Here is a 16,096-nt window from a genome sequence, read left to right as displayed (position 1 = left end):
ATAGCCCATTGTGGTGTTAATTTGCATTTTCCCGAAGATTAATGAGGCTGAGCATCTTTTCACATGTCTGTTGACTATCTGTATGTCCCCTTTGGAGAAGTGTCTATTCAGGTCTTTTGCCCATTTTTAATTGGATTGTTTGGGGTTTTTTGGTGTTAAAATAATCAACAGACCAATTTACCTACTGTCTATGTGAGAGTTGGAGATTAAAATTATTTTTTCTTTAAATAGTTGCTATGAAAGAAGCACGCTTTGTTCAGTTAAATGAGACATATTTATTACCAAATTTTGAGTGACTGTTACATGACCAAATTACAAAATTAACAGAATATTTTCTCCTTTTAATCCAAATGAAGGGATGTTCCCACCTCCTCCGGATGATATTTATGATGGGATCGAAGAGGAAGATGCTGATGATGGGTAAGAATGATCAGTGAACTGCCATTTTGCAAATTATTGTATTTACTAAAACTTACTGTATTTACTGAAGTTTTGATTTGTAGTTAAAATAAAAAGCAGAAAATAGTGTTCCTTATTAAATTACCAAAAATGATTCCAATGTTTAATTAACAGCCATAGTAAATCAGGAAGTATAATTGCACCATACTTCAAATGAAGTGGTAGATTGTTTGGAAACACCTGGACAATTATATCAAAAGAAGTGATAAAGAAAAGGGATAGAGAATTACAGATGTTGTCGTTTTTATTTTGCAAATGTTTCTCAATCATTTATTTATCAACTAATAATTTACTTCACAACAGTCTCTGAAGAGTCTATCAATTGAATGGCTATCCTTGTATAATAGTCATAGTCATAGGAAACCCAAATAGGTTGAGACCATCTCCTACCTGTGGCAAAACCAATACTGAATACCCCACCTTTTAGCTGTTTCAACTTTCAAAATGGTGTATCTTAAATTGTAAGGCCTGTTAACTTAATTTTAATCAAAAATAAAGCTAAATTAATATTGAAAACTTAGTCCTGACTTAGCTTACTATTTTAAGAACCAAGAGAAATTTCACCACATAGGAAAAAAACTAACTTACTCCTTACCTAGCAGCAGCGGTGTTCAAAGCCCATGACCTATAAGTCGAATGGCATCATCTTGATGACTACGAGTAACTCACTGCCTGAATGAGCAATGCAGTATAATTATGACAAATCTGAATGTCCACCCAGTGTCTTTGTGTTCCACTGATTATTCCATTCTGATCAATGCCTTCATGCTCCTAAGCTCCACACCACAGGGTGAAGAGAAGAGTAACTCGTGGTCCTGGGGGATTTTGAAGATTTTAAAGGGAAAAGATGACAAAAAGAAAAGTATACGAGAGAAACCTAAAGACTCTGAGTCAGACAATAATGAAGGTTCATCGTAAGAGCCAACCAACCAAATCCAGCGCACAATAACTACACTAATATTAATTTAATCAAATCCTACTAATACCTTATAACCAATAACCAAATTCTAGCAGGCTTACACAATTTTAATATTATTTTAAATTAATCGTTTTAGCCTCATTTACTGTCTCACCCTTAAACTCATGCATTTTCGTAAGAGGAGCACAAAGTATTTAAAAAACATTAAATGATTCAAAGATATATTTTGTTTTCCCTACACACATGCACAAACACACATATACATACATGTGCACGCACACACACCCTCACACGCATACTCACAGGCTCCACTTAATAGGACTTTTTTAGCTGTAACATTACATCTAAAAGCTCAAAATTCCAATGCCACATTTTATTATATAATATTTTATATTGATTACTCTTCAAAATATACTTTTTTAAAAATTAATTTGCTAGACATAAAGGACACTATTTGGAATTTCTTTTCTCTAAATACAGTATTTAAAGTTTTTAAAACTCTATTCCTCAGTAGTGACATATTAATTCTATTTAAATTATATATTTATCTTATACTAAAGTCATCCTAAATATCTTCAGTTTGTCTACATAAAAATTAATGTATAAATTTTCTTTCCATCCCTTTAGTATAAATTCCATGCATGTGTATTTGAAGGATCTTAATCATGTCATCTGGTACATGATTCAACCCTTTTGTGAAACACTAAAACAGCACTCAATAAATCAGACACTTAAAATTATCAGTAAACATAACAAAGCCTCTTTTGATGAAGCATTACTCAAATATAGTCCTTACTTAGAAGTAAGAGCCAAGGTTGTTTTTTCCTGCTCCATTTACACAAAACCTAATTCTAATTTTGGATCATCTGAACTAATGACCTCTCACACTTTTGTAAATCTGTGCACCATTCTTCCAGTGATGTGCGTGCATGTGAGTGCGTGTGTGTTTAGAGTTCAGAAAGGAATAAAAGCAAAGGTCTTTTTCTGTTGCCACCAAATGCCCCCCAATGCTGATTTCGGATCACTTCTGTTAATAAGCGCTTCCTCACTCTTTTCAGTGGATATGCCCCCTTATTCACCATTCTCCCGCTGGGGACATACACGTCCATACTGGGGAAACACGGGCATACAAGCATTCCTGTGACCTTTGTAAATTCAATCCTGCATTTCTACTCTTGGAGTCAAACAGTTTTGGCCTGAGCTGTGCCACAGTGAATCCAAAATATTGAGGCCATTTAATTTACTTCGTTGTAATAACGTGCCCAACCGCATAGAACAAATCTGAAAACATTGGCCCAATGGCTACGGCAAGAAGAAACCATGAATGTCTTGACTCTTGACTTTTTTGACCAACATTGGAGTTCAAAAAAGTCTTGCTAAATTCCAAATTGAAGCAGAGAAACTGGACTTAGTGGAGAAATGGAGGACGGAGAGAAATGATGGTCAGCAGATTGATTGGCCTCTCTCAGCCCCAGGCTGTTCCTTGCTCGTGTCTCCCTTTGAAAAAGGAACCCATTTCTGGGTTCTATTAGTCTGATTATAATTGTGTTCTCATTTTCTTTCCAGTTTCCCTTCTCCTCCTAAACAACTGGGTAAGTGATGAAAACTAACTATATTTTATACCTCAGTTCTTGCCGATTGAGTAGTGAGAAATCATTGGATATAGTCATAATATCTGGGTTGAAGTTCTGACTGAAAATAAGAAATTGTGTAACCTTGTCAAGTAACTTCACCTTGGGTGGCCACAGTTTCTCAACAATGAAATGGCATGAAGAGGGAAATTCTAAATATTGATGGTTTTTAAACAGTCCTCCCAGTGGTAAAGGGTCACAATAAAGAAAGGAACAAGCAGGCAGGGGTGCACACCAACATTCCCCATGTCCCCTGAACCCCGATTCGGTCAGAGCTTGATATATTGGACTTCTGCATAAAGATTTCTAAAAACAAATCAGATTAGATGCCGCCAGGCCCTTCAAGATCTAACTTTTTTATTTTTTAAAATGTATAATTTATGTTATATTTGGAAAATTTTCCACTGCTAAATATGAAAGTTTCTTCTTTGTACAATTTAAATCAGCTTATTTTTTTTTTTAGCTGAAACAGATCTTTAATTTCTTTTTCTTGAACAAAATGTCTCACAAGAATATTCAGAGGCTTTCAAAAACTTTGTTTTAATTTATAAATAAATTTAAAGAGCAAACCAATACCAAAGATAATATATTCTTCCAGGCTGTTTATCTAATTTGTTTTGAGTTATAAATTTGAAAGTATAATCAAATTGAATCAGTGTAAGGCACTCAGTAAATAATGAGCTTGTGTCTTAATCTGTAATTTTCAAAACATATTCGAGAAACAGCTCCACAAAGAGTAGGTATAAAATGTAAGAAATATGATCAATTAAGTAAAAATGTATTTTTTGTTTTAATTTTCTTTTGTTTTTATGTGTTCTAAGTGTATTAATGGGATAATAATTTTCCCTTATCTGGAAACCAATAATATGTCATTTTTTCAACATGTTTATTATGGATTCTTCATAGAGCTAAGCAAGCTTTATCCTTTGAAATTAATTAACCTGAGTGGGGAGAAAAATCTATATATAAATACAGAGAGAAAGGAATTTTTAAAGGAAATCCAGTCCTTGCCACTACCAGAGAACATTTAAACTCTCTCTGATGGTGGTTCCTTAAGCCTTTGTGTTCTTCTACTCATCTCCTCAGCTGCATTTGCTGTGGGCCTTTAACCAGAAGTCAAGGAGGAAAAGTATTACAGACTGGAAAAGCCATTGAACAGTTCAGGTCATAGCCCCTTTTCTACCAATACTGATTCTCAATTCCTGCTGGTATCAGAAGTGTCATATTAATAGAATATTCTTTCCATTTTAAGGTGGTACCATGCTCAGTATATCTATTACTGTAAGGGAAAAGTTAGTGAGGAACAGATCAATGAGTAAAAGAGAATGATTGATAGATGATAGATGATAGATAGATGATAGATAGATAGATAGATGATAGATAGATAGATAGATAGATAGATAGATAGATAGATAGATAGATAGATAGATAGATATAGATAGATGATTGATAGATGGAGAGATAGACATACATAGACTAGATATAGACATAGTCATAAAAATAAAATGAGCCTTGGCCGGGTGGCTCAGTTGGCTGGAGCATTGTCCCATGCAACAAAAGGCTGCAGGTTCGGTTCCCAGTTGGGACACATACCTAGGTTTCGGGTTTGATCCCCAGTTGGGGCACTCATTGGAGGCAACCAATCGATGTTTCTCTCTCACATCAATGTTTCTTTCTCTCCCCCCATCCAAAAAAAAAAAATCAATGAACATATCCTTGGGTGAGGATTAATAAATAAATTAAAATTAAAAGAAATATTATTATAGCACCCCAAATCCCAAGAGAATTTTGATTTCAATACTGCCAATGACCAGTAACATCATTTTTTTTGTCAGTAATCTACTATCCTGCCATTCATCACGCTTGTGAATCTTCAAATAATCTGTCACTGGTTTGGTTTCTTTATTTTTTTTTCTCTGAGAATGCTAGTCACAGCCACGGTCACTGGTTTTTTGAGGGGAATTGCACACAGGTATCCAAGGAGATCAGAACCCTTCCCCTTGAGGAACAGACAGAGCTTCCGGGAGAAGTGCAGAGGCCTCGGGGAAACTCATGTTGTCCTTGAAACACTGTGCGCTCCTGCTGGGCTTAGACAGCAGCGGTTCAGCCTCTGGTCTTTTGCCTTCTGTTAGAAGCGGGAGAGGAAGTCTACGACGACGTGGATGCCTCGGACTACCCCGCTCCTGCAGCAGAGATGAGGTAATCAGGGTGTCCTCCTCACAACCAACCCATAAAACCGGGCTCCCGAGGGGCTGGGTGTCTGCTGCGCGAGGTCCTGAGGGCTGTCTCCTGCCTGGTCCCAGCTCTGCCTGCGGCCAGGTTGGCAGTGGAGAACCCTGCCCCTTCCCCTTGCCTCCCCTGTCCCTGTGGGCCTGCTCACTGTCCCGATTGTCCTCTGCTCCCAGACTCACTGATGTCTGCATTCATTCATTCACTCACTCACTCACTGGGGAAATATCACACTGAGCTCACTGTCCTCTCCTCCCTTTATTTTCACTCTATCCCCAGCACATCTTGTCCTGATGGCGCTGCTTAGTTTACACACCAGCCTTCACCCACCTTGTTTAAGCCTCTCCTGTGGGAAGGCTTGATCTTTAACAGGACTTCTAGGTTCTTTTTCACAAAAGCATCTGTTTCTCAAAAGTTCCATTCAAATTAAAAAAGTCAACAGTGAATAGTGACCTTCTTCAGCTCACCTAAGGTTTCGATTTAATATTAGGCTAAAGTGGTAAGAAAATCTAAAATCAGTTCCTATAAAAGGAGTACCTTTTGAAAGCCCTTTGGAAATAGAAAGTAGCATGGTAGGATGCTTTTTTATGCTCCAATAACTATGTGAGATGATCTGACACACATTGCATATAGAAGCAGACACACCTCTAGCTTTTTTGAGGAAAAAAGGCGAGTAAAAAGGTCCTGGACGTGATTAGTTGAAGGATGAAAGTAACCTAAGTGGGATACAGTAAGTGATGTATCCTGAGTGTACTGGTAAAAATGCATAAATAAATTCCAAGTATTTATTTCTTTATCAAGATTGTTAAACTAATTTTACCGGACAAGGGGCAGTACCAAGATTAAAGAAACCGAAGGGAAAATCCACTGTCATTTACGTACCAACATCAAGTTGGATGAGCAAAGCAAAGAGGGAAGGTGAAAGAATCCTTCCGCTCTCTCAGTTCTTCAGGAATGGAAATCTAACCTCCGGTACCATGTTTAGTTTTAATATTCCTCACCATCGGGAAACGCTCCTACCCCTGACCGTTTTTAATGCATTTTTCTGTCTTGTGTTACTGTAGAAATGTCACTACATAAAATAGCTCTCTAGGAAGCCAGAGTCACACATTGGCCTTTTCTTCAAGAAAAATAAACACCAGCTGATCAAACTGAATGTGATATGTCACTGTTTTCTCACTGGTTGCTTATTTTGAGAGTTTAAAACAATTTTATGTTCTCTAACACAGTATTGTGTTTTTAAATAAATTCTTTTCAAAGGTAGCTTGTGTGGAATTTTTAACCTTTGTGTGTATTCTGATAACTTCAGAGCGCTAATCGGGGACCCAACTCCACCACCGCCCAGAGTACAGACGGGAGATGCTGAGGGAGGAGGCGGAACATTGTGCTGACTCACCTCACAGGGAAGGGACTAAATCCTAAGACTCAGAATTTAAGAATCAACATTTTAAATGAGTCAGCTATAAACAAAACTTTATCTTAGGTCATCTAGATAAAAATGAGTACCAGTGTTTAAAATATTTATTATTCACTAATATTCTGATTTTTAAAATTCTCTTCTGCAGAGATTCATAGCCTTTCCCTAACATACAGAACCCTAGCAAATGGTTCTCAGCCTTGACTGCAAATTACTGTCACCCGGGGAGCTTTCAAAATTTGTCAGCACATGCACCCCAGTTAGGCTAATTAATGAGACACGTTAATTTAGTGTTATCAGAGTTGCTAGGAATTGGGCAAGGGCAGGGCTATTTTTTAAAAGCTTCCCAGGTGACCCTGTGTGTGGCCAAGCTGGCGTCACTGTCTCAGGCATATTCACCTCCCATAACAATTGCCTTTAGTTCAGTTGGTATCTATGACCTACCACCCAGGCTCCACTTTAAGCAGACAGGAAAAAACGAACATGTAAAGCAAACTTTTTAAGCTGTGAAAATCCATTTTTTAAAAGTGCTCTTTTTTTAAAAGCTTTTTCTATGACATTGACCAATTCATTTAATTATCTGGGGAGGGGTGACAAACATAAGGGGTCAGGAACAGGCTGAATCATCTGAAACTGCTGCTCTGCGGCCCTGTTTAAACTATTCCTCAGCGACTTCAAGCAGTTCAGCATCATAGATCACCTCTCACTTCCATTTTGATTGTATTCCCTGGAAGAACCTCTTCTGTGTTATAAAATAGCATTTATTACAATGACTATCCTGGATTTCTGAGAAAAAGAATTCATTAAAAACAAAATTTAACAAAAATTTAGTGTTATGACTGAAGTTTCTATTATACATTATACTTTTTATATTTTTCTAAACTAAGTGTTGTTTTACGTGTGCTCTGCCTTCTAGTCAAGGATCCAAGGCCAAAACAGAAGAGAAAGACCCTAAGAAGCTAAAAAAGCAGGAAAAAGAAGAAAAAGACTTCAGGAAAAAATTTAAAGTACGTCACATTTAAATACCATACAAAGTTCAAAGTGCTAATAAAAAAAAAAATCCTACGATGTTTAAGTTCCAAAATGCATATTTTAAAAGTGTAATTATTAATATCACAGTTATCCATCATAACTCCTTTATTTTCTACAAAATTTATTTTAGGTTTAGATTTACTCCTATAACAAATTAAGCAAACTCATACATGCATAATATATATACTGAAATAATCTAAATTTAGCTGTCCTTTGAACTTCGATAAGAAGGTAATCTAAAACTAACATGGATAAAACAGTTGTATATATACAACGGAATATATTCAACCGTGAAAAAAAGAAAATCCTGCCATTTATGACAGCATGGAGGGACCTCGTGGGCAAAATACTAAGTGAAATAAGCCAGACAGAGGAAGACAGATACTGTATGATCTCCTCTAAATGTGGAATCTAAAAAAAGCCAAACTCATAAAAAGTAGAGGAGAATGGTGGTTACCAGGGGCTGGCGGGGAGGTAGAAATGGGGAGATGCTGGTCAGAGGGCACAGGGTGCACACTTTCAGTTATAAGACAGGTAAGTTTTAGGGATTTAATGTACAGCATGGTGATTACAGCTACCAAAACTGAATTATACACTTGCAAGTTGCCAAAAGAGAAAATCTTATGTGTTGTCACCACAAAAAGAAATGGTAATTATGCAAGGTGATTGAGGTGTTAGCTAAATACAGTGGTAATAATTTTGAAATATATGAGTGTATTGAAGTAATAAATGTACACCTTAAACTTTCAATTTTTTTAAATTTTAAAAATAGATATTATATTAGGTTGGTGAGGTTATATGTAATTTTTCCCCAAAAAAACTTTTCTTCAGTGTCTTTATCTCTTAAAAACAAGGAGCTGTTTATTTAGCAAAGGCTTTCTTCATAAACATATCAGTAAATGAATTACTTTAATAATACTCATGAATCAATAATGTGTTTTATCCAGTATGATGGTGAAATTAGGGTCCTATATTCAACCACGGTCGATCCATCATTAACTTCTAAAAAGTGGGGGAACAGAGAGCTACAGGTGAAGCCTGGTGAATCTCTTGAAGTGATACAGAACACCGACGATACGAAAGTCCTCTGCAGGAATGAGGAAGGCAAATGTAAGTCACTGACTACTCCACCTAGAAGCCCTCCAGGGTTGAACAACCAAACAAGGTTCAGCGGTCACCCCTGCTGTTATTAACTCTTCTGTTCTATGCTTTGTGGGTTACGGAAAACACTAAGAACTTTGCTGTGTTGCAGTGAACGTGTTTGATTTTCCTCTCTTTTCCCACCTGCTGTTATTTCCCACTGCAGCGCCAAATTTGTGCTTCTCAAAAGGGGGCCCACAGCCACCCAGCACCAGGAGACCCTGTGTGTGCTGAAACTGCAGGTGCCTGGACCCCCCCGGACTTGCTGAGTCTCGGGCTCTGGGGGCCGGAGGGAACCCGTGACCACGCCTCTCCCCTGGCTTCTTGTCACAGCGCTAGCGTAGCGAGGGGCACCCGCTCTGGCCTGGCTCTGAAATTACATAGCACATGTCACACCTAGAATTTCCATTCGCCTACCTTGCAGATTCACTTGTTTTCATTTCCTACGTGGACACATTTAATGTGACATACTGTTTCAAGTGACGACAAGGCAGTCCTTGTCCTGTTTGACTCTGTCAGCTGTGAAAGCAGCAGATGGAAGCGTTTTTGTCAAATTTTAAAAAGGAAGCTTATGTAAGTTAAAGTCAAGGAAAGAGTAATTCAGAGCTGTGTTGTCCTGTATTTAAAATTGGATAAGCCAGCATCGTCAGCTAGGTCAGTCTGCACAGAACAGGTGACCTCTGAGGCAGAGTCTCACGCAGGAAGGTGACTCAGGGACAGGGACTGAAATGCAGCCTCAAGGACAAAACATGGTGACTCGAAGGTGGGGAAAGTGGATCCGAAGTTCTCATGGAGGAGGTGCGGTTGGCTTCTAAAGGGAGAAAGTGGGATGTGGGTAGGAAGGATAAAAGGCGGGGGAGGGGTTGCAGTGTTAAGAGTCAAAGCTCACTGGAGATAAAGTGTAAACAGAGCTCCAGGAAACAAAGAAAACCCCTTCGGACTAGCATTTGGGAGCATGGGCCCCAAGGAATAGCCTTCAGTGCAGAAAAACTATAAGCATGGAAAGGTCATCAAAAATATTTAACATGTTCAAAAATTTGAAACTGTTAGATAAGTTATGGCAAATATGCCAAATTGAATATTTTACATGATGATCATGAAAATAACAGCGGCAGGAAATTCTCAGGACACAACAGGAAGACAAAGAAGAAGCCTGCTTAATGTGGGATAGGATTTACAGGCAGGTTAAAAATCATGGAAAGAAAAGAAACTAAAATGCTAATAGTGGCTGATTAGGTTGATGGACCTCAAGAATATGTCTCCCTTCCTCTACTTTCCAAAGTATTTCACATATTTCACAGCAGAGAATGGCCCTGGTGCTTGCCAGGGGCACCTCCAGGGCACACGCTCCACACACTCCTTGCACTTGCCATGCTGTTCCGAGACTCTGTCCCCAGCAGTAAACCCCATTTGGAGCAATGCGCCCCGACGTCAAAGTGCATACACAGCACACGGGGACTTGTTGAACACGCGGAGTCTAATTCAGCAGATCTGAGGTGAGGTGTGACATTCTGCGTCTTGCCAAGCTCCCAGGTGACTGATGCGGCTGGTCGATGGAACACATTCTGAGTAGCAAGGATGGAGCTGACTTCAACAACAAACATGTATAGGTGGAGATATAGGTGAGCAGGAACAGATAACAGCACTAGAAACAGAAATTCGGAAGAGATGCCTACTTCCTAGGAACCAGTGGACCTTAAGAACAAAGAAAAGCAGTAGACTTTCAGAGATTATTCTGTAATCTGCTATCATTTCCTGTCTGGGCATCAATAATCCTAAATATTGTGGTGAATACTGGAGAGCTCCTGTCCTCTCGGAATTTATCATCTTTTAAAAATGAGAGGTGAAAACGTTACATAAAATTCTGGTAGATGACACTCAAGGAATCCATGTAACCTTTATCATTTTTCCCTGGTGTAGTACCAACACACTTTGCAATTCTTAGGTGGTCTGGGGGTCCACCTCAAGCAGGATGGAAACCAGATGATTACATCAGTAGCATGAGTGTGCCTGTTGCTTTTACTTAAAGACTGTCTTTGGGTTGGACTCTGTCTTAGTTTCGCTTCTCCATTTGGGAGGAGATCCAGGGCCACATGTGTAGGTTAGTGAAGACATAGACAGGGAAGGGAGGCAGTTACCACGTGGGTAATCGAAGCTTAAACTAGTAGGGAGCTTGGAGAGGCAGCTGTCCCTTCCAGTGGGAAATAAATTCCAGTATTTATACAACTCCCCTTTGTCAGGAGTGGAAGCCTGCTCCTGGGAAGGTGGAAAGCCATTCAAGCTGATGAAGAGAGTTCTAGAAGCCAGAGAAAAACCATTGGTAAAAAATAAAAATGCAAGTGCTGTGTGTTGAAAGTTGAGTCAAAAGGCCCTGAGGTGGTAAAGGCGAAGGTATGTGGGAAGGTCATCAGGAGACTCTGTACTGACTTTCAAATCAAGTATTATTCCAAGATCTGATTACTATATCTGCTTAATTTTACTTGTCATTTTTCTCCCCCTTTTCTTAATGTTTCTAAACCTCCTGCTTATTCCTTCCTTGAACTGGATCCTTGACTTTCTTAATTTTCTAAATTGATGCTCAATTCCACACATACCTCTATAGAAGAATTTGGGATGGTTGTTGCATGGGTTTAACATTCCCTCACCTAGATTGTTACAATAACCTTTTGAATATGTCTACTTTACCCTTACTCTCAGCTAATCCACTCACCACACTGTTACCCACATATTATTTTTAAAACACAAAGTCTTCAGGCTAGTTCAGAAAACTCTTTCTGATCTAGCCTCACCCTCACCAACTATTTCCCATCTGCAACTGATACTCCGGAATTGCAAACTACGTGCTTGTCATTCCTTCCATAAAATATGCTATTTCACCCTTCTACACTATTTTATTCTACTTGGAATGCCCATAATCGTCTATTAAAAACAACCCAGACCCAGCTGGCCGTGGCTCAGTGGTTGAGCATCGACCTATGATCCAGGAGATTGAGGTTCAATTCCCGGTCAGGGCACACGCCCGGGTTGTGGGCTCCATCCCCAGCAGGGGGTGTGCAGGAGGCAGCCGATCAATGACTCTCTCATCATTGATGTGTCTATCTCTCTCTTCCTCTCCCTCCCTCTCTCTGAAATCAATAAAAAATAAAGATAAAACAAACAAAAAACACCAGTTGCCACTAAAATTGGACACACATCCACTCCCTACTCCCCAGCCACCCCATCACAATTAATATCTCCCCTGCTCCACCATGATACTATTTTGCTGCTTTAAATGCCTTATTTTATTTTTATTTTATTTTATTTTACCAATCTATTATTCTTATTAAACTGAGCTTGAGAGTAGCTTCAACAAAACATTCTCAACATTGTTATGCCAACACATTCTACAGTGCCTGGCACATTGCTTAGTGCTTGCTGAATTGAATCTGACAATTTGGAGATTGCAGTTGGAGAACCAGATAAAAGTCTGACATACAGACAACTCACAGGAAAATGTCTGTTGAATAGTGTAACTGGTTAGAAAACTGTAGTTCCCTGTCTCAGCCTGAGTAATGTGGTTTACTTGTTGTGTATCATTTAGGAGCCTCTAAATCTTTCAGTTCCTTGTTTCTGCACCATCTGATTAGCAGCAAAGGCATTTGCAATCCAACACCGTGGTGGCCCTAACATTTTCCTTACTCTCCATTCTTTTTTAATCCATCAAAGGAAAGAAAACACAGCTTACTTTCACCCGAGGTTGGTAATGATGGAAACTGGAGGCGAAGGCATTAACGCTAATCCCCTCCCATTGTGGAGTGGAGCACAGCCTCTCTCACCGGCATTAGCACATCCGATCAAGTCTCAGCCGCTGGCTCGGGAAGCGCGGCTCACAGAGGCGCTGAGATCTTAAGCAGATATTTCTGGCACATTCCCACATGTTTAGAATTTCTCCCTAGTATTTGTGCATATTCCACAACCCAATGTCTCAGGAGCTGTCACTGGAGAAAAATTTTCCACAGAAATATGCAATGAGACATGAGCTATTTGTGGCTAAAATGTCCTCCATTTCTTTTTGCGCATCAAAGAGGGGTTATAAAGGTTTAAACGTTCCCAAATCCAACTGATCATTTCCTTGCATAAGTAATTTTGTTTTTAGTTTTTTGGTTTTGTTTTGTTTTTAAAATATATTTTTATTGATTTCAGAGAGAGGAAAGGAGAGGGAGAGAGAGAGAGAGAAACATCCATGATGAGAGTCATTGATGAGCTGCCTCCTGCAGGCCCTCGACTGGGGATCGAGCCCACAACCCGGGCACGTGCCCTGAGCGGAAATCGAACCCCGATCTCCTGGATCCTAGGTCGATGCTCAGCCGCTGGGCATCACCCTGCCGGGCTTGTTTTTAGTTTTAAAACAACACATGCTCACTGAAGAAAAAATTTTAAATTCAGAAATTTGAAAAGTCATCCTGATTTGAAGCCTTAGAAATAAGAGAGAGAAAGAGTACATTTAATGAAAGTAGGGTAATAATAAAATAATCTATATTCAGTATTATATATAGCATTTTGTTTTTTTCTTATTTTATTATGAGCATTTTTCCTTGAAATTGGACATTGTTCTACTTGCCTGGGTTAATCTATACAATACAATTTTATTGTTTTGTAAATTGCATGAGGCCAAAGTGAGTAAGTTTAACTTTATATCTGGACTTGTTCACAACAAATGAAATAATGAATAATCAAAGTTGTCATTTTTACCACGTAAACAGTTGAACCATTAGAATGAAGATATTTTCCATTTTTGAGGATCCTTTTGTATTTCCCTAGTAATTTCATGTCCACAACACCCCTCTGAAAGGTGAGTCATTAGTCCTGGGACACAGCTGTGCTGTAGAGGCAAATGTTTGGTGAAGACACTAACTGGCACATATGGGGGTGGGTGTTCCTTCCTTAACTAGCTCTACCCCACCACATATTTCAAAACATTTGTTTCAAGCCACTGTGTTCCGCTCTGTGAATGTGAGGTTTCCAAATAATAATTTCATATTATGAGTGAGAATCCTTGCCAAAACCCACAAGATCATAGGGCTTACTAAGCATGGCAGTAATTTTACATGGTATAGAACTGTAAGGCATTTTTTATTAATTTCATTTGTATTTTTTAAAATATATTTTTATTGATTTCAAAGAGAGAAAGGGAGAGGGAGAGAGAGAAACATCAATGATGAGGAGAATCATTGATCGGCTGCCTCCTGCACGCCCCTCACTGGGGATCGAGCCTGCAACTCGGGCATTTACCTCGACCGGGAACCCAACAGTGATGTCCTAGCTCATGGGTCAACACTCAACCACTGACCCGTGCCGGGCAGGCTTTTTGTGTTTTTCGTTATCATTCCCTTACGATGGATGTACATGGAACATGAGAGCTAAGAGAGTATTTGTCTACTGCAAAAAAAAAAAAAAAAAGAAAAAAAAAGAAATTTCTAGGAACTATAATGGAGAGATTATATAAAAATTCACGGCAAGTTGCTTGTTTTGACACTGTCATGAAGCATGCTTTTAACAGAATGAAGTTTTAGCAGAGGTTTTTAAATGCACTAGACAGCAAAATCTATGCTGCAATAAAAGTCATAAACCCTGTAAAAATGCTGTTTAATAGTCACTTTATAGCTACTGAGCCCCCAATTATCACATCATTTCAGGGAACTAGAACAGAGCAGCGCAGTTCCATCCCACACTTGATCTCCTTGATACATTTTTCTTAAAAATATGCACAATCGTTGATGTTTATGTATCAAACACACAACAACAACAACGAAATGGAACATTCAACAAAAGAGAACGGTCTTTCTTAGAACTCTGACCAGGCAAGGTCAGAGAAAATGTAGGAGAAAATGTAAAAGAGCTTTGAGAATCTAAGAGTATATATTCTTTATTTTGTGAAGTTAGACAATTAAACCGTGTGTCACGAGTTGTTAATTTTGGTCATGTAAAGGACTGTTTTAGTGCTTAATTACAAAGAGTGTTTTATCCAGGTCTAGACAATTTTAGCATAATTGAGTTTTAAAAAGTAGATTATCTAAAGCACAGGAAACTAAAAACCTTTTATTTTCAAAAATCATGATTATATTCTCTGTTTTTAATCTTTATTACTATTAATCTTCTAAAAATTTTTTAAACCAGAAATATATTTGATGCCAGAATACTTCCCACCTCTGACAACACTTTATCATTTCTTATACATTTCTCTAATTTTCTGTCTTTTCATTTTAATTCAGAGGGTCTGTAAAGCCCCAACAACTTACAGTGACATTGCTGTAATGGTTAAAAGCTTCAGTACATATATGTCATTATTTTTAAACTATTAACTTAAACATGATTCTATCATGGGAACACTTACAGTTGTATTGGGGTGTTTTTTACCCCAGTGTTTTAATAGAAAATTCAAAATGAAAATAAAACCACAAATTTTAACTAGTGAAAAAAAAAGTTTGAGACTATTACTGTCTATAGAGAACTGTTCACATTTGATTTTGGCCCCCAGACAGAAGGACAGGTAAAGACAGATTTCAGTTATTGGAAGCTGGCATAAAACCGCCATTTATTCTAAAACCTTCTTATTTGCACCAATTTTCTCTTTTGAGAGACACACACAAAATTGAATTTGTTAGAGATAAGCTTATCCCCCTTTAAAAACTGTATTAAATTATGATATATACCTTAATTGTTTAAAGTCTGTTAGCATGAACTGAATGAAGGAACTGTGATATTGAAGACTACCCCATGATGAAAAATATTAATTTTAGATGTTCTTACATTAAAAACTTTTGCTCCTGTTGCTTTGACTGAAATAAAGAAGGTATAAAATGCTCTGACTTTCATACTCTGAAAAACGTGCTATTTTACTATGCTTTTATCATTTTGAAACGCGATTTGTTACTTCTGTATGACAGGAGTGCAAAGATAACCCTGTTTCTTTCTTTTTCAAGTATAATTCTTAGAAATAGTTTTCATTTGAAAGTGGTGAATTTCTTGATAAAATATTTTGGTGAAGTTTTTTCACCCTAGAATATTCAAGGGAAAGTTTATCTTCTTGAGTTTTAATCTACAATTTCAGTTGTATGATCCTAACTGTTAAAAAAATGTGTGTTTGCATATTAAATCAACAGTAGTAATATGACATCAATATGTTTAAGTAAGTTTATTATCACTTGTATAAATCTTTGGTTATGAACTTCCTGGTTTGTAAGTTTTTACACAGTTACTTTGATTCAGAACCCAAACTATACTTAAGTG

The 16,096-nt window shown here is 38.0% G+C and overlaps 1 protein-coding gene across 3 annotated transcripts in view; it reads left to right on the top strand.

The window, feature by feature from the left end:
- The window catches only part of FYB1 (FYN binding protein 1), a 132,099-nt gene that overhangs the window by 111,469 nt on the left and 4,534 nt on the right, over positions 1–16,096 (top strand). For 2 of the 3 annotated variants that reach the window (XM_081131265.1, XM_081131266.1), the window contains exons 11-16: positions 357–420; positions 1,236–1,373; positions 2,945–2,970; positions 5,142–5,208; positions 7,572–7,662; positions 8,635–8,797. In XM_081131265.1, the coding sequence (XP_080987391.1) occupies positions 357–420; positions 1,236–1,373; positions 2,945–2,970; positions 5,142–5,208; positions 7,572–7,662; positions 8,635–8,797 (549 nt within the window). The remainder of the gene's footprint in view (positions 1–356; positions 421–1,235; positions 1,374–2,944; positions 2,971–5,141; positions 5,209–7,571; positions 7,663–8,634; positions 8,798–16,096) is intronic. The other variant, XM_081131267.1, reaches the window with a different exon arrangement.

Source organism: Miniopterus schreibersii, assembly GCF_964146895.1.
Source record: "Miniopterus schreibersii genome assembly, chromosome: 3".
Classification (NCBI taxonomy): domain Eukaryota; kingdom Metazoa; phylum Chordata; class Mammalia; order Chiroptera; family Miniopteridae; genus Miniopterus; species Miniopterus schreibersii.
The sequence above is the reverse complement of the archived record's forward strand: the minus strand, read 5'-3'. Positions and strand labels throughout refer to the sequence as shown.